Genomic DNA, 15937 nt, shown 5'->3' on the forward strand with positions numbered 1-15937 from the left:
CCACTATTATAAATAATAGAATAAATACATAATTATTGCTTATGTAAATCAACTCTGTTTATTAATTTAATATTGCACATTTATCATATTTATTACACCTATGTAAACGATATAGTGTTGCTTATTTTCATATCGAAGCAATTTTGGGTTTGCAAGCCTTGAGAAATATAAGTAGGAAGATTTGCATAAATTTTAATCGGAAGATCCCATACCATCGTTTCGATTTTTACATTCGTTGGACCTTGCCAAACTTGTCCATCCAGATCCCCTTTCTTTGGTTTTTCAACAGGTTTCATCAGCATTTCATCTTCAATGCTTGTAACGAACTCAAAGTGCAATCGCCACTTTAATGTGACAAGGTCGGTGTAAAAGCTAGGAGTAATATGTAAGGGAAGTGGTAAAACAAAATGCGATTGTTGATACCCGACACACATTTCATGAAATTTAGAGAAAGCACTAACGGCAGGTTTTTGCCCCTCAATTTTTCTACACTCTGGAGTAATTTCTTCCACACTTTGTAGAGTCACAGCAAACTGGAGGCAAGGAACATTGCATCCAGAAAAGTCTAATGATCCGACAATATCTTCGCCAAGTTTATAGGCATGTTTGAATGCACAAAACTTTACGACATGCCCACGAGCATTTGTCACGTTGTAAAACTTTTGGTTCTTTTGTGAAGTGACGACTTGTAAAACTTGTAATGCAGAATCCAATGGGGTTTCCTTTTCTTGATCTGATAAAAACGGATTGGCTGGCTGGGTGATATCTTCACTTCCGTTTAAAATGGAAGAATCCGTAAATTCTAAAGAGAAACATGAATTTTAGAAGGTATTATTAACAATATATGTATTACAGTTACAGTCAGTACAGTGCAGGCTTGGTAAATATATATACTGACATTGTACATATATATATGTATGTACATAGCCCGAGCCGGCGAGTCTCTGTCTGAATTTTAAAAACCATTATATCACACCCTAACAAATACATATTGTACACAAGAGCCATGTTAATTACTACTTTCTCCATATTTTTCCATGCAAAATTTGAACTTTCTCCGACTGGACTTATTGTAAAACTAGTATGCGTCACCCTGTCTGCGTCTTCTTGTGGGGTTCCGTGACAAAAAAATGCTTCAAATTTATCGATCTGATGCCAAAATTTACGCCAGTTGTTGCAATAAGACAGACAGACGGCCATACCGGTTTCATAAACTCTAGCTCAAAATATCATAACTAAGGAAATACCTTGCAAAACTAGAACTCGTATTGGAACTCTCAGCAGCTTAATTGGAGCATTAACTCTCTGAGTACCCACAGTCAGTTTATAGGCATACTTGACCGTCTGACCCCGAAACGATGGGGGACCATCCACTGGTAGGACTTCACGATACCAATCTGAACGTACAGAAGAAGGGGGAGGATAATCAACGGTTTATACATATGCACTTACATCTTAATGAAGTAAATATTTAGGTAAGCTTACACGTCTTGCTTTCACCAGGAAGAAGTCTCAAATCGCAGAAGAGGATGACAGGTTTCGTGGCGAGAACGACCCTGCCACCACCCCCGCTAACAGCCGACGACCCATTGCTGCTCGTCAACTGACCCTGATGAGAGGATCCGCCCCCACTGCCCCCAGAAGGTCCAGGTGTGGCATAATCCGTGACACGACACGGGGCGAATGAGGTCAGGCTGTTGGTGACGGCCGTCTCTGCGCTGAGAGCTCCCGTGTGCTGCACAGGGACCTGGACTTTGGACGGTGACACCCAGCACTGGCAATGGACCTGAGCACTTGCCCAGGCCAAAACCTCCTCCAAGTCATTCCATTGACTTTTGGCGTCTGGTGGAGGGGATGGGTTTCTCACGGTAATTCCTACCTCTACGGTCTCCCCAGCGAGGTAAACCCCCTGACTTAAGCGAGCAGTAACCTCAATCATTTAGTTTTCTTACTCTTTAATTTACTGCAGAAAAAATTTGTAAAAAAATGGACAATTTAAATATTCTCGTTGCAAGCAATGACGGCTCACCCGCCTGCTGTTCTATATTTTTGACTCACCCACTCTCGCACTCAACCAGCTGTATAAATAACACATGCTTTCTTTCTCTTTTTGATCCATTCATTTCATTCACGACATGCCGACAGGATCTTCTGACTTGTTCATCATTTTTTGTTAGTTTGTCGCCAAATAAAAAATATACAATGAATCCTGCTTCTAATCAAGAGTTTATTCATGTTAAACGGAAAAGGGGAAAGTCAGCTACATTAAACTTTCGGCACAATGTTGATTCTTCTGAAAGTTTGAGAAGCCTTGGTCTAAATTCGAATTCGAAGTTACAAGACACATTTTGTTTGACAAATGATGATATTATAAAGTAATTTAATACTTTCTAAATTCATTTAATTCGAACTTTTAAAGGCTAGAAACCTGATGTTTGCTTCATTATTGAATATTTTGTATTTTCAGGAAATTAAAAGTCGCTCAAAGTCATTTAGAAGTTTCTGGGTTCTTCTCACATTTTCAAGGGCTTGTCGCTAAAGCTCTGCAAGCGTTGGACCCTCTTCGATCTCCAAATTCTCCAAAGATTTTAAAAATAGTGTGCTTGGGGCTAGGCAGTTTTTCTGACTGTATTATTGCAAGATATCAACTTGCATTATTGACTCTACTGCAAACAAAACTGGAAATTGGTTCGGTTGAATTATTTGATCCGGTACGACATTTATCCGGATTATGATTGTTTATATTATAAACAGAGAACATTTCATGCGAATATTTACTGTTACGACTTTATGTTCTTGTAGATATTTTCTGATCAGGAGAATGCTGTTTTAGAAGAGTTGGGATTCCATGTACTCACAATTAATGAGGAAGGCAGACGATGTGTTGAAAATGACTTGCTCACTCTATTTTACCTCCCACATTGTTCTCACCAGTTAACAAATAATCTCTTGTTTGCAAACTGGAATATTGAAAAGCTCAAAAATTGTGTCATAATTTCTAATTCATTTGCAAATATTCATAATTCAGTCCCACCGAGAATTCTCTCTCAATCATTGTCATTCATCTCTAGGGCAGGTGACATTTGTGAAGAGTTTGAAGTAAAAAATTGTTTTGAATACTCGGATATATTTAACGATACGTCAATTCATGTGTTCTCTAAACTTAATGCATTTCATCAAATGAATGACTTTTGGTTGGACTGCAGTCCTCCAGTTTACCTAGATTCTGACTTTGTCAAGTCTTCCTGTATTGAAGATATAAAACCTAACCAATTGTAAAATTAAAATGATATATGACAAGATAATTTTAACCTTGTTTTAATTTAATAATAATAAAACACTCATTTTATATAGTAAAGTTAATACATAAATTCAGTCATCATCTTGATTTTCTTCTTCAGGCGGATCTTTAACTTTAACATCCGCATCTTCAGACACACCCATAACAAGATCTGCCATTAACAATAAATTTTCCATGTTTGATTCTTTCCTTATATCCAACGGGAAATATTTTACTAAGCTATAGTCTTCTAGTACTTTCCCCAGTGCTTCTGTTGATAGATAAATAGATAAATATATTATTTAATGCAAGATTGCCCAAAAACGCACCCAGAACATAAGAAAATGGTCTCTTATATAAATGTACCTGACAACTTGAGAAATTTTTTGTTCCAAGGGGTTTCAATCTCTTCATTCAATAGTTCCAGCGCATCAGGTTCTAAGAATCGTTCAATGTTCTTTCTGTCATGCTTACTCAGAAGATCCATTTTAGTAAGAATGTTCATGTGAGGAATTTCCAAATTGATCATGGTGCCCAAGGCAGTAAGCGACCCAGCAATAAATTTGTTGCCATCCGTGAGGAAGTGGGCGTCAATGGTATAGATGCCACATAGGCGAAAATCCCAATCTTGAAGTTGTTTCACAAATCGTTGCATCGTGTCCATATGTGTATACAGTTCTATTTGTCCAGGACAATCGAAAACTAAATAGTCACCATCCCACTGCTCTCCGATTGCTGGTAACAACCAGGACTCCAAGTTGTCCATGAGAAACTCCATGCAATACAATAGTGCTCCGTTTGGACCTAAATTAATCCTCGTTAGTTAAGGTCATACCAGAGTGAACTAATTACTACCACATAGGACAATATAACTTGTTGTTGAGTGTACCTAAATGTAAATCTTCATCCTCCATTACATCCTCCACTTGGATAAGCTCCCTTACGTCAGCTAAAGGTTCGTAATTGAACGTCTCTGCTGCTGGGTCCAAATTCACTATTCTAATGTTCCTATGTGATGCTTCTGCACGTTTTTCTAAATGGCTGCAGTAAGTGCTCTATAATAGGTAATCAGGGAATGCATACAACATATTATTTCGTATTTCCTCACTGCACTTCCATTCCATTTCACTGAAATTCAATATTATTACCTTTCCTGTGCCTGCTGGCCCCATTACAATCTGTGCAAACCTCATTGTTACCACCCTTCTGGTTGAAACTGTTTTTATTAATAAACACCAAAAAATTAAAATTCTGACAAAAAAGTACTGTGGTTATTTGTTATTTACTGAACTAACGAGAATTTATTCGTGTCGTGTGTATTCACAAACGTGCGTGGCGACTCGCCGCCTTAAAAATTTGAGACAAGAGAGTGAAAAGCTTTGTTGTTACATGTAAAATGGAAGCGTCTGTAATTTTGGTGTGTAAGATGCTTATGTCGTTGGGGTCTCATTCTCATTATTACTAATTTTTGCATTGTTATTTTTCTTTGACTTTGACTTTCTTTCCTTCCTTCTTCGACCCCGATCCCCCTGGGCATTTACTCCAATTTCGTCCAGAGAATCCATGTCTTGGAGAGCTTTGAGGCGTTTTGCGTTCCTCTTTCTTAACTCCCTCAGCAAGTTGGGCCCAGTAAGATTTTTTAAATCTACACAGTAGAGCAATTACAGCGAAATGAGAATTCGAGAATTCCACTTTAGGTCAAAGTTGAGACTTAATGAATATTTATAGAATATTCATTAAAACTCTGTACGTACTTTTCAACATGTCACACGCTAGTTTCACATCATTCTGAATATCTAATGGGTTCGGTTTTATTCCTCGGTTCTGTAAAAAAACAATATAGATTTGGGAAAAAAGGGCAAGGAATTAAATTAAGTAATAAGTAAAATTAATGACATACCTTGAAATGCTGAATTTTCTGCACAATTCCATAAATCTGTAGGGCCTGTGCTTGTCTTAGGGTGTATTTTTTCTGAAGAAATTTTGACTCATTCTTGTAAATTATATGTTCATTTAGCAGCCTTCCACTGTAGATGGAGGAAGTAAAACGTTGAGTCCTCTTCTGTAGGATGTTTGTCATGTCGTAGTATCGGTGGATGACGATGAGAGTGGATAGGAGGAGGTAGGCTATGTAGAGCATGAACAAGGCAACCGACTCAAAGGTATCGACCGTTTTATCCTCTGACGGGAAGCGGACGTTGTAAAGGAATTGGAAGGTGTCGCAGCAGGCGTGACATATTTGGGCGAGGACGAAGGCCCAGCACAAGCTCGCCGTTTCCAACTGATCCGTGAAGAGGACCGCGACGCAGGTGCAGGCGTGGATGATGTTGAAAAAGTGGTTCACCGAGTCCCCCGAAATGACACGCTCCAGGCAGTTGAAGTCGTCGTTGAGGTAAAGCCGGTCAAACTTTGCGTGCTCAATGATTATGGCATAACTGAAGGTCATTTCCATCATAAACTTGGCTATCTTACAGTTAGTTGCGTTTAAAATACAGATAAGGAGAAAAGATGGTTCAAGTTAAAACATACCTCTCTTCCAAGCAAATTCCAAAATTTATTATGACGACCAGATGGAAAATGGAACTCATTGACCAATTTAATAATTTGCTACGCTTGGTCCACAAGTATCTGTACAATCCAACATTTTATATATGTGTATGTACTAATTATAAATAAGTCTTATTAGTGTCGAGTTCATAAATAGTTTGGGTATGTAATTAACGTAGATTTTACATTTATGCTTCACTTTTTACCGGAGTCTGAAATCTTCTTCCTTCTTTTCTCTCTGCTTCCTATCAGTAATGTATTCTTCATCATCGGTGTCAACTTTTTCTCCCTTCTCTTTCAGGGCTAAAAAACAGGGATTCAAGTATAATGAGTATTATCAATGGGATGAAATTTAATGGGAATTTTGCGAATTAAATAATAAATTAATGTTTTATACAGAACATTTCTAAAACAAATCATACATACCTATAATATCCAAGGCATGGATAACGCCACCTCTTCTTTCTTGCTCCGCAATTACCGCCCGTTTGTTTTTTTCAGACAGACTTTGAAAAAAATTTGAATTTTTTAACTTTTCTAAAATCTCCCATGCTCGAGCTTCTTTTTCGTCCAGATCTACTTCACCAGCTTCTTCCACGGTCCGTTCAGATCGAAGTATATATGCTTCTCCTGCAATTGCGCTCACATTTTCTCGAATGGAGGTCCAAGCGGTTTCGGATTTGGCTTGAAGTGTCCTGTAATGCAGCAGCCTATTTTCTTTCCGCACTGGTGTTTTTTCTGCATGGGTCGTAGCGTCCCCCCGATTGGATGGCCAAATAATAACCTCTGAGGGTCCTGCTCCTTCTTCGGCTTCATCCAGAACAGTCGGATTGCCATAAAGGGGATCATCCGCTGCGGGTCGTCGAACTTCAGGACGCGACACATCCTCTCCTGCTCGAAGTTCCTCATCATCTGGTAGGTCGGGGTAGGGGCTGATGTCCGCGGTCTCATATTTTTCTTCTTCAGGCATGATGACTAGAATAAGATCGTCCTTTCGCCGGGGTCCTTAAGTTGACCAATGGAAGTAATTAGCAAGAAACCCCATTCTGGACGCTCATAGTTGACAAAGCTGGTTATCAGATAAACTAACGTTTATATAGTTACCCAGAACAGAACTACATTTTTCATCATATATGTTTTCGAAGTTTTCATTTTTTTGGTGCATTCCTGACTGGATAAGGAAATGAACAGAAGTTAAAAAAAAACTACGCTACTATTTATAAAATAATGAAAAAGTGATGGCCGTTTTCTAAATCTCAGCCAACTAAACCAGTACCACAAGTACTTCAACGCATTTTAGATACATATGCATGCAAATAACTGGAGATATTACATGATTGAATTATATATCATGAATTCGTCATTAAATATGGAAACTCACACTGACGGAACTGGGGAAAGCAGACATGAGTAACCAGCAACGATGACACTTTCACTGCGGGGTGAAAGGACGAACAGAAGCGGCAACAGCTCACCGCCGAACTCTCATGAAATAAATGTTTACTCGAAGAAGTGCACGAGACGAGCGTATTTCCTATTCCATGTATTTCACGATTAATTTTTCAAAGTCTTGAGAACTAATTATCCAGATTTGGGGTTTCTTTGTTTCTGCTTGTAACATAAGCAATGGGAAGTTTATGTCCTGTGACAATATCCTCAAATGCAAATCATTTATTCAACAAAACAACATATTAATAATAAATAAAAAATATAGACGTATGCCTAGTATTATTAATACGTGACTAGATTTTAGACTGAGATTTTATACCTAAACCGTTTAATTACATGTATAAATAAACTACAAACGTATTGTGTGAGTACCTATGATTTACTACAAATATTTAAAAACTAAATGTCAAATCATGTTTACTAATTACGTACGAGAAATTTATTATGATGCTTAGATAAAACACAGAATTTGTTATGTTACAACACTAATTCGAAGTTTGTTATGCAATTACTCTATTTCAGCTTCCTTCAGATTAAATGAAAGATGGCGGATTTAGCATCAGCGTTTTTTGACATAATTGGAAAGGTGAACGCCTCGAATCGGAAGTCAGGAAGTCTACATAGCTCTCCCGACTCTTCATTTGATGATCTAGACAAAAGAGATGACAGAGTTTTACACAAGAAGGTGTCTTCCACCTCGCGACAAGCGGTCACTAATTCTTTGCCATTGCCGAATTCTGCCACTGAGGTGCACTTTCCAAATATGCCTAAACAAGACCGAATTAATGACCAAGTAGTGCTGCAAGTCAATGGAAACAGTAAAAATGATAATGGCGACGATGACGATAGTATGGATATGATTAACGTTTCTCAAAGGAGCATCAACTCTTGCAAAGCTACTGACGATGATATTTATGATGACTTGGAGTCTTCTATTTTTGCTCTCGGAACCAAAGAGGACAGAATTACAAATTCAGTGAGTCTAGATAGACAGGGCTTGTATAGCTAATTATTAGTACATTATATGCAAACATGTAATTTATGTAATACTTAATTTTCGTCTAGGATCTCCAAGAGAAGCTTGTACAGGCGGAGGAAAAAATACGCAGTTTATTACAAGAAAATACCAAATTGACAAAGGAGAATAAAAATTATTGCAAAAATATTTCTTCCCTTGAAATTACTGCAAGGAGTGAAATTAAGAAAAAAAATTTTATTATTCAACAACTTCAATCAAAGTAAGGATATACAAAAACATGATATATTTTAATTTATTACATTTTTAAGATTTTTTCTTATGTTTGAGGCTACAGAGTATGACAACAACATTGGCTAAAAAATCAAACCTGACCAAAGGTGAAGTAGAAGAAATACTTCGACAATGTCATGAAGCACATATTGAAGCAAACTCCGAGGTTCTAGTTAAAGAAATCAGTAAATTTATTGAACAATTGACTTGTGCCAAACCTAAAACAAATGGATATAAAAAGCAGTATAAGTTTGGAAATATGTCGCTCTATTTATTTAGAGAACAAGTGCCTTTTGACCGAGAGGGTCGAACAGTTCAGTTGGAGGGTTCAGAAGAAGTGAGTCAACAGGATTCTCAAGGGACGACTTTGGAGTATCCAGCAAATCAAATTTCTCATACCAGCGATCAGAAAAGTACAAGAAAATCAAAAAGTTTACAAGTAGATAAATCTCAACATCAGCCTCTTCATAATTCATCGTCGTCTACTGAAAAGAATGCAGAAAAATTGCCACTGAGCAACAATGAGAATAAAAGCAAGGAACGCCGACCCTCCAATACTAACTCAAACTCATATTCGACATATTCATCCAGGTCTAAATCTCCACCACCACCCTCACGTGGGAATTCTTCTCGTCATGACCGAAGCCTTCGATCTCGATCACCACGCAATTTTTCTCGTGATCGGTATGGTAGAGAATCCAGGTATGACAAAGACAAAAGAAATGATAAGGATTTTTCGCCGCGACACAGAAGTAGTAACACATCGACTACGAATAAGCGAGACGACTCTCGGGGTCCAAGGAACTCTACTAGTAGTGCCAGCAGCAAACGAAAAAGATAAATAAACCATCAGTACACAACAATACGGTCTAAATTGAAGATATTTAGAATCTCACTCAGTCAATTATACCATATAATCATCAATATTTAATTACAAGATGCAGTTGTATGTAAATATGTAGATGTTGTTTAACAATTATAATGTACTATTCATAAGTAATTTCACAGTTTGACGGTAACTGATTTTGTGTGATATTTATATACTAATATTATTTATTCTTTTACATGTATTATACAAGTTGTACTGTATATGCATTAATATCCAGTAAACAAACTGTTGATTATTAATGGTACATTGACACAAAACTAATTTTTTTAGCACAGTCAACATTTCCGACAAATATATTTGAAAACAAATTTAAACCTAATAAACCACATATTTGGTAGATTACTTTTCTCCATACTGATATTGCATTGCTTTCTCTTTACAACCACTGGACAATAATGTGATCAACACAACGTTCTCAAGCCGCCTTTGCCTTATTTGCCATTTGGTATTTAAACCCCCGAGAGAGTTGATAACAGGCAGTGCAAGCCACAAATACGTTGACACTGAAGAGTGACCAATTTTTGGGGATGATGACGAGCGAGTACCGACTCCAAATTATCCCAGTCGCAGCCAAGGACAGTGACTGCGGCACGCTTATCTTCTCAGCTGGTCGGCTCAGATCTCCTATGCCAGCGATAACCAAACCCTGAAGTAGTTTAATTTGCAATTTTAGCATCATTCTTATTATACAAGTGTCACAGTTATGAAGTGACATTAATTACAGTTCGTGCCCATACCCATTTAAATACTGGTGCCCTATAATTTGACCATAAACAATGCAATTAATTCGATAAAACCATGTATACCCATCTGCATTTTTATTACCAAAAGAAGACAGTTTTTGGACCTGCATTAAATGATTACAAATCATTAAGTATGAAGACAACTTATTAATTGGCTTTCCAGTATTGCTAATATGAAATGCATTTAAAGTACCTGCCGGATGTTGCCACATTGGCATAAATTTAGCAGGGACAAATTTATCTAATTTTGCCATCGTTCGAAAGTACATTGACGCTGAAGCCATTTTATCACAATTTAATATTTATATTACACTACAAATGAGAATTTCTTAATCGATTATAAAACCAAAAAACTACTCCCAACAAACACAATTGAACACGCCTCTCCTGTGCAATTAGTTTAACTGGAAAATCAATTAGAGCCTAATTTGCACCTTAGATCTTTGCAAGAAAGAATTATAAATTATAGCCCGATCTTGCCAGCAAGGTCGAGTGAAACATTTTGCAAGCATACATAGATCGGGAAGAAGGAAAATGGAAAGAAAAATCAATCCCATGCAAATACAAGTTGCTATTTAGTGCTGAAAGGGTTGAAGATGTGTAGAGCACATGTTTGTTTTGCATCCACGGGTAAAGTGCAATGCAAATAATAATCAAGAGAGTCTGTCATTCAGCTACGATCAAATTTATATCATTGCACTTGAGAAATTGATAATTGTTCATGCTGCTAAAGGCTGCTCAAGTAAAAAAAATCCTTGTTGTACACTTAAATCAACCTGATCAGAAAGCTCATAAGGAGTGACGTGGAGAAAGCTTTCACCATAAACTCGGTTGAATTGTTGAATGTAAGTAATATTTTATTTGATCACCTAACTATTGCACATTTATTTATAAACTAGGAACTAATTTGTCGTATAGTCTATATTGGTTAATGCATAAGGGTATTAAAAGTTTAGTGTTCCGAATAGATTGCATATATGTATACTAACGTGATCACCTATTTCTAATCAGTCAGGATATTTGTCTTTTCGACACTTATCATCTGCCCTTATAATGAACCCTCTTCCCAAGTTGGCTCAGTTATCCGGGCTCGTATGGCGAATTCTGGGTTGCAACCCAGGCCCCATGACTCTCCAGGGGACGAACATTTACCTCGTTGGTGCAGGGCGGAAGCGCGTCCTCATTGACGCTGGTCAAGATGGATTCCCAGATTATGTCAAAAACTTGACCGACCTGCTAAGCCAACAGGGTGTAACAATTGACAAAATCCTCATCACCCATTGGCATCAAGACCACATTGGAGCATTGAAAGACCTCCGAGATTCCATTTTCAACAAGATTGTCCCTCCTCCAGCAGTGTACAAATTCCCAAGACGAGATGTTCCGGATCCTCCCTTGCCTGAAGGGTACGATCTGGAAGAATTAAAAGATAACCAACGGATTTCAGCGGGCGACGCTAATCTCAGAATTTTATACACTCCTGGCCATACTACTGATCATGTTGCCATTCTCCTTGAAGAAGAGAAAGCCATCTTTAGTGGGGTATTGTATATAAATTGTATATAAATTGTATATAAATTATATATAAATTATATTATAAATTATATATAAATTATATATTTAGGATTGTATTCTCGGCGAAGGAACGACTGGTATAAATTTCCATATTAGCTTAATTATTGATATTTTGCACAGGTATTAATATGCACATACTGCATTTCAGTTTTTGAGGATTTACATGATTACATGCTCTCTTTGGAAAAAATTATGGCAGAGGAAGCTAGCATAATTTACCCTGGGCATGGGCCTATTGTCAGCAATCCCAAAGAAAAAATCACATTTTATCTTAATCACAGAAGGGAAAGAGAACGACAAATTCTGGATGTATTAAAGACACCCCCAGCAGAAGGATCCAGCAGCAAACGAATGACTGCCGCAGAAATTGTCAGAATTGTATACCAAGAAACGCCAGTTCATTTGTACCCTGCTGCTGAGAGAAATGTTGAGCATCATTTGGAAAAACTTATCAAAGAAAAGAGGGTTCAACGAAAGGAAGATATGTATTTCTATGTGGATGATACAAAGTTATGAAGTCCAACAAAATTTTCAAACCAATTAGGAAGATACAAAATTATTGTGAAACTATTGCAATTTCAATGATTCGATTGCTTCAAATAGAGTGGAAATATTTCAGGCTTCACATTTTTACTTTAAAGAGTAGTGTCAATTAATTTGTAGAGGGGTTTACAAGAATGTATATGATTGCAAAAGCTGGAGCCTCTAAATATTTCCAAACAACCAGAATAAAACATTATGCATTTGATCATTTTGACTTGCTTTTGCTGTTCATGTGTATCAAACGTGAAACTACTTAGGCATTTCATTTATGTATACATCAAATGCTTTATTTATTCTATCCAGCATAGTATTATCATTATCGTAGATCTGTACGATCCGAGTATTATCCACAATGGCATGACATAAGGCAGGAGTAAATGAAGACTGTTATTGCATAAACATGTCATGAAATGAGATAAATACGTGAAGAATAAGGGTAGGCTACACATAAGATTAGATTTTGAATACGAATCTCCAAGTTAATGGTTCCTATCTACATATAAGGATGTCCAGAACATATAATCAAGGTCTTCTTGATATAATATCTCTAAACTTGCGAGAAATCTCATATCTGTTGTACACGCTGCGTGCCGTGTGCAAACGTTGTCTAAAAAACTTGTCCTTATTTACATATAATACAGAGCTTGGCTGTAGAAAGGTTGTCATTTGCTGTGGACATTTTGGCAGATAAAGTACTCCACATTTTCAAGCTCATCTCCCACAAATAAATAATCTGACACCATGGGCGGCGGTGCTGATGACAATCTTACTGCGATTTTATACAAGCAAGGAGATCTGCGTTTGGTAATTTTCCTCGTGTCAATAATAATTATGACAATATTTTTGTTTGTGTAATATTATTATAAGTCACTTTTTTTTATAAATTGTAGGAAAATCGGCCTGTGCCTGAACCAAATGATGATGGTTCGTATGGTTAATTATTCTTGATGCGTTCATGCATATTGTATGTATTTGTAATTAATAATTTATACATACAATAGAGGTGTTGCTTCGAATGGCCAGCGTAGGCATTTGTGGCTCGGATGTTCATTATTGGACGAATGGGCGAATTGGCGACTTTATTGTTAAAGCCCCAATGATTATCGGCCATGAGGCCGCGGGCGTTGTTACCAAATGTGGAAAAAATGTGAAACATCTTAAGCCAGGTCTTCAACATATACATCAGAATGCTTCTAATTATTTGATTCAATGAAGTCAATTTAAAAAAAATATATTTTTTTTTAATTTCTGTAATTTTAGGTGACCGAGTTGCGATTGAGGTGAGTAAAGAAATTGATGCGCACACGCACATATCAATTAATAACATATATACAAATACACTTGCGATGATATCTTTTCATTAATCATATTGGTATTAATTTAGCCTGGTGTGCCATGTCGTAGGTGCGACAGTTGCAAGTATGGGAGGTATAACCTTTGCCCGGATATTGTGTTTTGTGCAACGCCACCATGCCATGGGAATTTATGTCGTTATTATACGCATGATGCTGCCTTCTGTTACAAGTATATCCAGTCATTTTAAAAATTTACGACACTTTTAGTTTTGATTTTGATTTTGGTCGATTAAAAAAAGGCTTCCAGACCACGTTACAATTGAAGAGGGTGCACTACTAGAACCTTTGTCCGTTGGAGTACATGCCTGCAGGCGAGATTAATATTGCTTGAGAGGGAAATCAGACCAACTGTGCAACAAACCCTGTTTCCATATTCAAAGAAGAGAAAGTGAGAAACTCGGATTCTGGTGGGTATCCACCACCACTGCATACTGTGACTTCACAGTGCCGTATGGTGGTCTTGATTGGATATCATCAGTATAAATTCAAAGGAGCGTTAGTTTTTAATTTGGGGCAATTTTAATAACTTAAGTAATTGCAATTATCTATATATTTTTTTTCATAAGCAGCCATAAGTTTGTTACGGCACTTGCCGTATAAGCCACTCCTTTAGAAACTTTGACCCCAAAAAACTCATTGTTCCCACACTTTTACTTCGGACAATGAAAGGTGAAAATGTAGCTCTTCTCAGGTAGAAAAATCTGGCATCAGGTTGTCAGAAGTAAAAGTGTGGGAACAATGCGTTTTTTAACGATTTCTGTGTATGACAAAAAACCGCCAATTTTCAAATTTTGAAACTTTTGATGCATCAAAATGTTCGTAGGGGCAGGGAAATTAGATTGGCAAATGCAACCTGTGGTCTAATTTTTGTTTTACCCAGTGTGCATTGACTTTCACATTTTTTCAAATTTCCTTCTCAAATTTCTGAAAAGGGGATGGGTGCATGTAATTTAAAAATATACATGCTAGATTTATCCTTGCACCCCGAACTCAACTTGCAATTTCTCTTATCAAATTCGGTGAAATCGACGCGAAACGGGTTTGCACAGTTGGGTCAGCCTGTACCTTGAATATTACAAAAGATTATTTTAACCTAACTATTTTTCGTCTGTAATTAAATTGCAGGCGAGCGGGGGTTACTCTGGGAAGGTTATTATTGCTATTGCCAATTTATTTCTATTTAACTGAATTTAAAATTAATATTAACGTTTTTTAACATAGTGTTGTCTTAATTTGTGGTGCTGGACCAATTGGATTAGTTAGCTTGTTGGTTGCTCGGTCTATGGGGGCGTCCAAAATCATTGTCTCTGGTATTCAGTCTGACGATATGATTTTCCAATTCTAATTTGTGCATAGATAATAACAATTTTTCCGTATTTATTAAAGATTTGGCTGAAAACCGCCTTCAAGTCGCTAAAGAGTTGGGAGCTGATCTTGTCTTGAAGGTGGATCCTTCGGCAAGTGGCCAAGATTTGGCACTACAAGTCGAGCAAACATTAGGCGTTATGCCCAATATTTCAATTGAATGCAGCGGAGCCGAATCAAGCATAAGGCTTGCAATTCTTGTATGTACATGGCAAATGAATTCTAGTTGAATCGAATAACCTAATATAGGTACTCTCTTTAGTCTACCATATCTGGTGGCTGTGTTTTACTTGTTGGATTGGGGGCACCTGAAGTAAAACTTCCTGTTGTTAACGCTGCTGTTCGGGAGGTTGACATTCGTGGAGTTTTCCGCTATGCCAACTGGTGATTCATAATTTATTTATTACCTAAATTGCATGAAATAAAGTTAATAATGCAGCGTGTACATTTAATGAATAGCTACCCAGCAGCACTTGCCCTCGTTGCCACTGGGAAAGTCGACGTGAAAAAGCTTATTACTCATCGTTTCAAGCTTGAAGAGACTCTGCAAGCCTTTGAAACTGCAAAAACAGGGGCTGGAGGGGCCATTAAAGTAATGATAAGCTGCTGAGTACTTGCTTTGGATAATGCAGTACCCAATTGGTTGAAATTATTCTTAAAAATATGGCTTTTCACGTGCAAATATTAAACATTTCATGTTACAAACATGTAAGTATATACTATTAGTTTGAAAATAAATTACACAATTAATTCAACACCCTTTCAGATATACCCACCCGCATTTTTATATTTGATTATACAAAGTAAGTACCTATTACGTAGATAGAAGCTTACTTAGGACACGGCAAGTGTTTGTACTTTATTAGGGGAGATCCATAAATTATGTCACGCAGAAATCAGGATTTTCTAGACCCCCCCCTCCCCCCTATAACATGTATCACA

The 15937-nt window shown here is 37.2% G+C and overlaps 7 protein-coding genes across 10 annotated transcripts; 3 read left to right on the forward strand and 4 right to left on the reverse strand.

Annotated features, from left to right (window-relative positions):
* Positions 1–32: 32 nt before the first annotated feature.
* LOC110855231 (RAB6A-GEF complex partner protein 2) lies at positions 33–2059 on the reverse strand. The gene is made up of 3 exons (XM_022103651.2): positions 1486–2059; positions 1248–1397; positions 33–802 (listed from the first exon to the last, which is right to left on the reverse strand). The coding sequence occupies exons 1-3, from the start codon at positions 1937–1939 to the stop codon at positions 99–101; spliced, it is 1308 nt and encodes a 435-aa protein (XP_021959343.1). The 5' UTR covers positions 1940–2059; the 3' UTR covers positions 33–98.
* Positions 2060–2078: 19 nt separating this feature from the next.
* On the forward strand, positions 2079–3305 carry LOC110855241 (SRR1-like protein). Its single transcript, XM_022103660.2, has 3 exons — positions 2079–2375; positions 2468–2711; positions 2803–3305. The coding sequence occupies exons 1-3, from the start codon at positions 2203–2205 to the stop codon at positions 3277–3279; spliced, it is 894 nt and encodes a 297-aa protein (XP_021959352.1). The 5' UTR covers positions 2079–2202; the 3' UTR covers positions 3280–3305.
* Positions 3303–4617, reverse strand: LOC110855251 (GPN-loop GTPase 3). Its single transcript, XM_022103670.2, has 4 exons — positions 4429–4617; positions 4170–4335; positions 3647–4084; positions 3303–3551 (listed from the first exon to the last, which is right to left on the reverse strand). Exons 1-4 carry the CDS (start codon positions 4471–4473, stop codon positions 3373–3375), a joined length of 828 nt encoding a protein of 275 aa, XP_021959362.1. The 5' UTR covers positions 4474–4617; the 3' UTR covers positions 3303–3372.
* A 67-nt stretch (positions 4618–4684) lies between these two features.
* On the reverse strand, positions 4685–5726 carry LOC118438027. The gene is made up of 3 exons (XM_035857720.1): positions 5181–5726; positions 5035–5104; positions 4685–4925 (listed from the first exon to the last, which is right to left on the reverse strand). Exons 1-3 carry the CDS (start codon positions 5724–5726, stop codon positions 4711–4713), a joined length of 831 nt encoding a protein of 276 aa, XP_035713613.1. The 3' UTR covers positions 4685–4710.
* A 1584-nt stretch (positions 5727–7310) lies between these two features.
* LOC110842190 lies at positions 7311–9722 on the forward strand. Of its 3 annotated transcripts, none has more exons than XM_022087902.2 (5): positions 7311–7640; positions 7799–8252; positions 8342–8514; positions 8583–8710; positions 8805–9722. In XM_022087902.2, the coding sequence occupies exons 2-5, from the start codon at positions 7821–7823 to the stop codon at positions 8864–8866; spliced, it is 795 nt and encodes a 264-aa protein (XP_021943594.1). In that variant the 5' UTR covers positions 7311–7640; positions 7799–7820; the 3' UTR covers positions 8867–9722. The 3 variants fall into 3 exon arrangements, with proteins under 3 accessions (XP_021943594.1, XP_035705290.1, XP_021943593.1); XM_035849397.1 differs by having other exon boundaries at positions 8583–8691; XM_022087901.2 differs by having other exon boundaries at positions 7316–7640; positions 8583–9658.
* On the reverse strand, positions 9549–10684 carry LOC110842193 (mitochondrial pyruvate carrier 2). Its single transcript, XM_022087905.2, has 4 exons — positions 10351–10684; positions 10240–10261; positions 10152–10170; positions 9549–10060 (listed from the first exon to the last, which is right to left on the reverse strand). The coding sequence occupies exons 1-4, from the start codon at positions 10439–10441 to the stop codon at positions 9830–9832; spliced, it is 363 nt and encodes a 120-aa protein (XP_021943597.1). The 5' UTR covers positions 10442–10684; the 3' UTR covers positions 9549–9829.
* A 107-nt stretch (positions 10685–10791) lies between these two features.
* On the forward strand, positions 10792–15752 carry LOC110842191 (sorbitol dehydrogenase). Of its 2 annotated transcripts, XM_022087903.2 has the most exons (12): positions 10853–11002; positions 12917–13079; positions 13166–13199; positions 13277–13441; positions 13536–13555; positions 13660–13799; positions 13870–13941; positions 14756–14779; positions 14852–14940; positions 15017–15195; positions 15258–15379; positions 15455–15752. In XM_022087903.2, the coding sequence occupies exons 2-12, from the start codon at positions 13017–13019 to the stop codon at positions 15603–15605; spliced, it is 1059 nt and encodes a 352-aa protein (XP_021943595.1). In that variant the 5' UTR covers positions 10853–11002; positions 12917–13016; the 3' UTR covers positions 15606–15752. The 2 variants fall into 2 exon arrangements, with proteins under 2 accessions (XP_021943596.1, XP_021943595.1); XM_022087904.2 differs by lacking the exons at positions 12917–13079; positions 13166–13199; positions 13277–13441; ... (6 more) ...; positions 15258–15379; positions 15455–15752 and adding exons at positions 11169–11699; positions 11782–11809; positions 11881–12487 and having other exon boundaries at positions 10792–11002.
* Positions 15753–15937: the final 185 nt, after the last annotated feature.

The sequence above is a fragment of the Folsomia candida genome, unplaced genomic scaffold (genome assembly GCF_002217175.1).
Source record: "Folsomia candida strain VU population unplaced genomic scaffold, ASM221717v1 Fcan01_Sc001, whole genome shotgun sequence".
Lineage (NCBI taxonomy): Eukaryota > Metazoa > Arthropoda > Collembola > Entomobryomorpha > Isotomidae > Folsomia > Folsomia candida.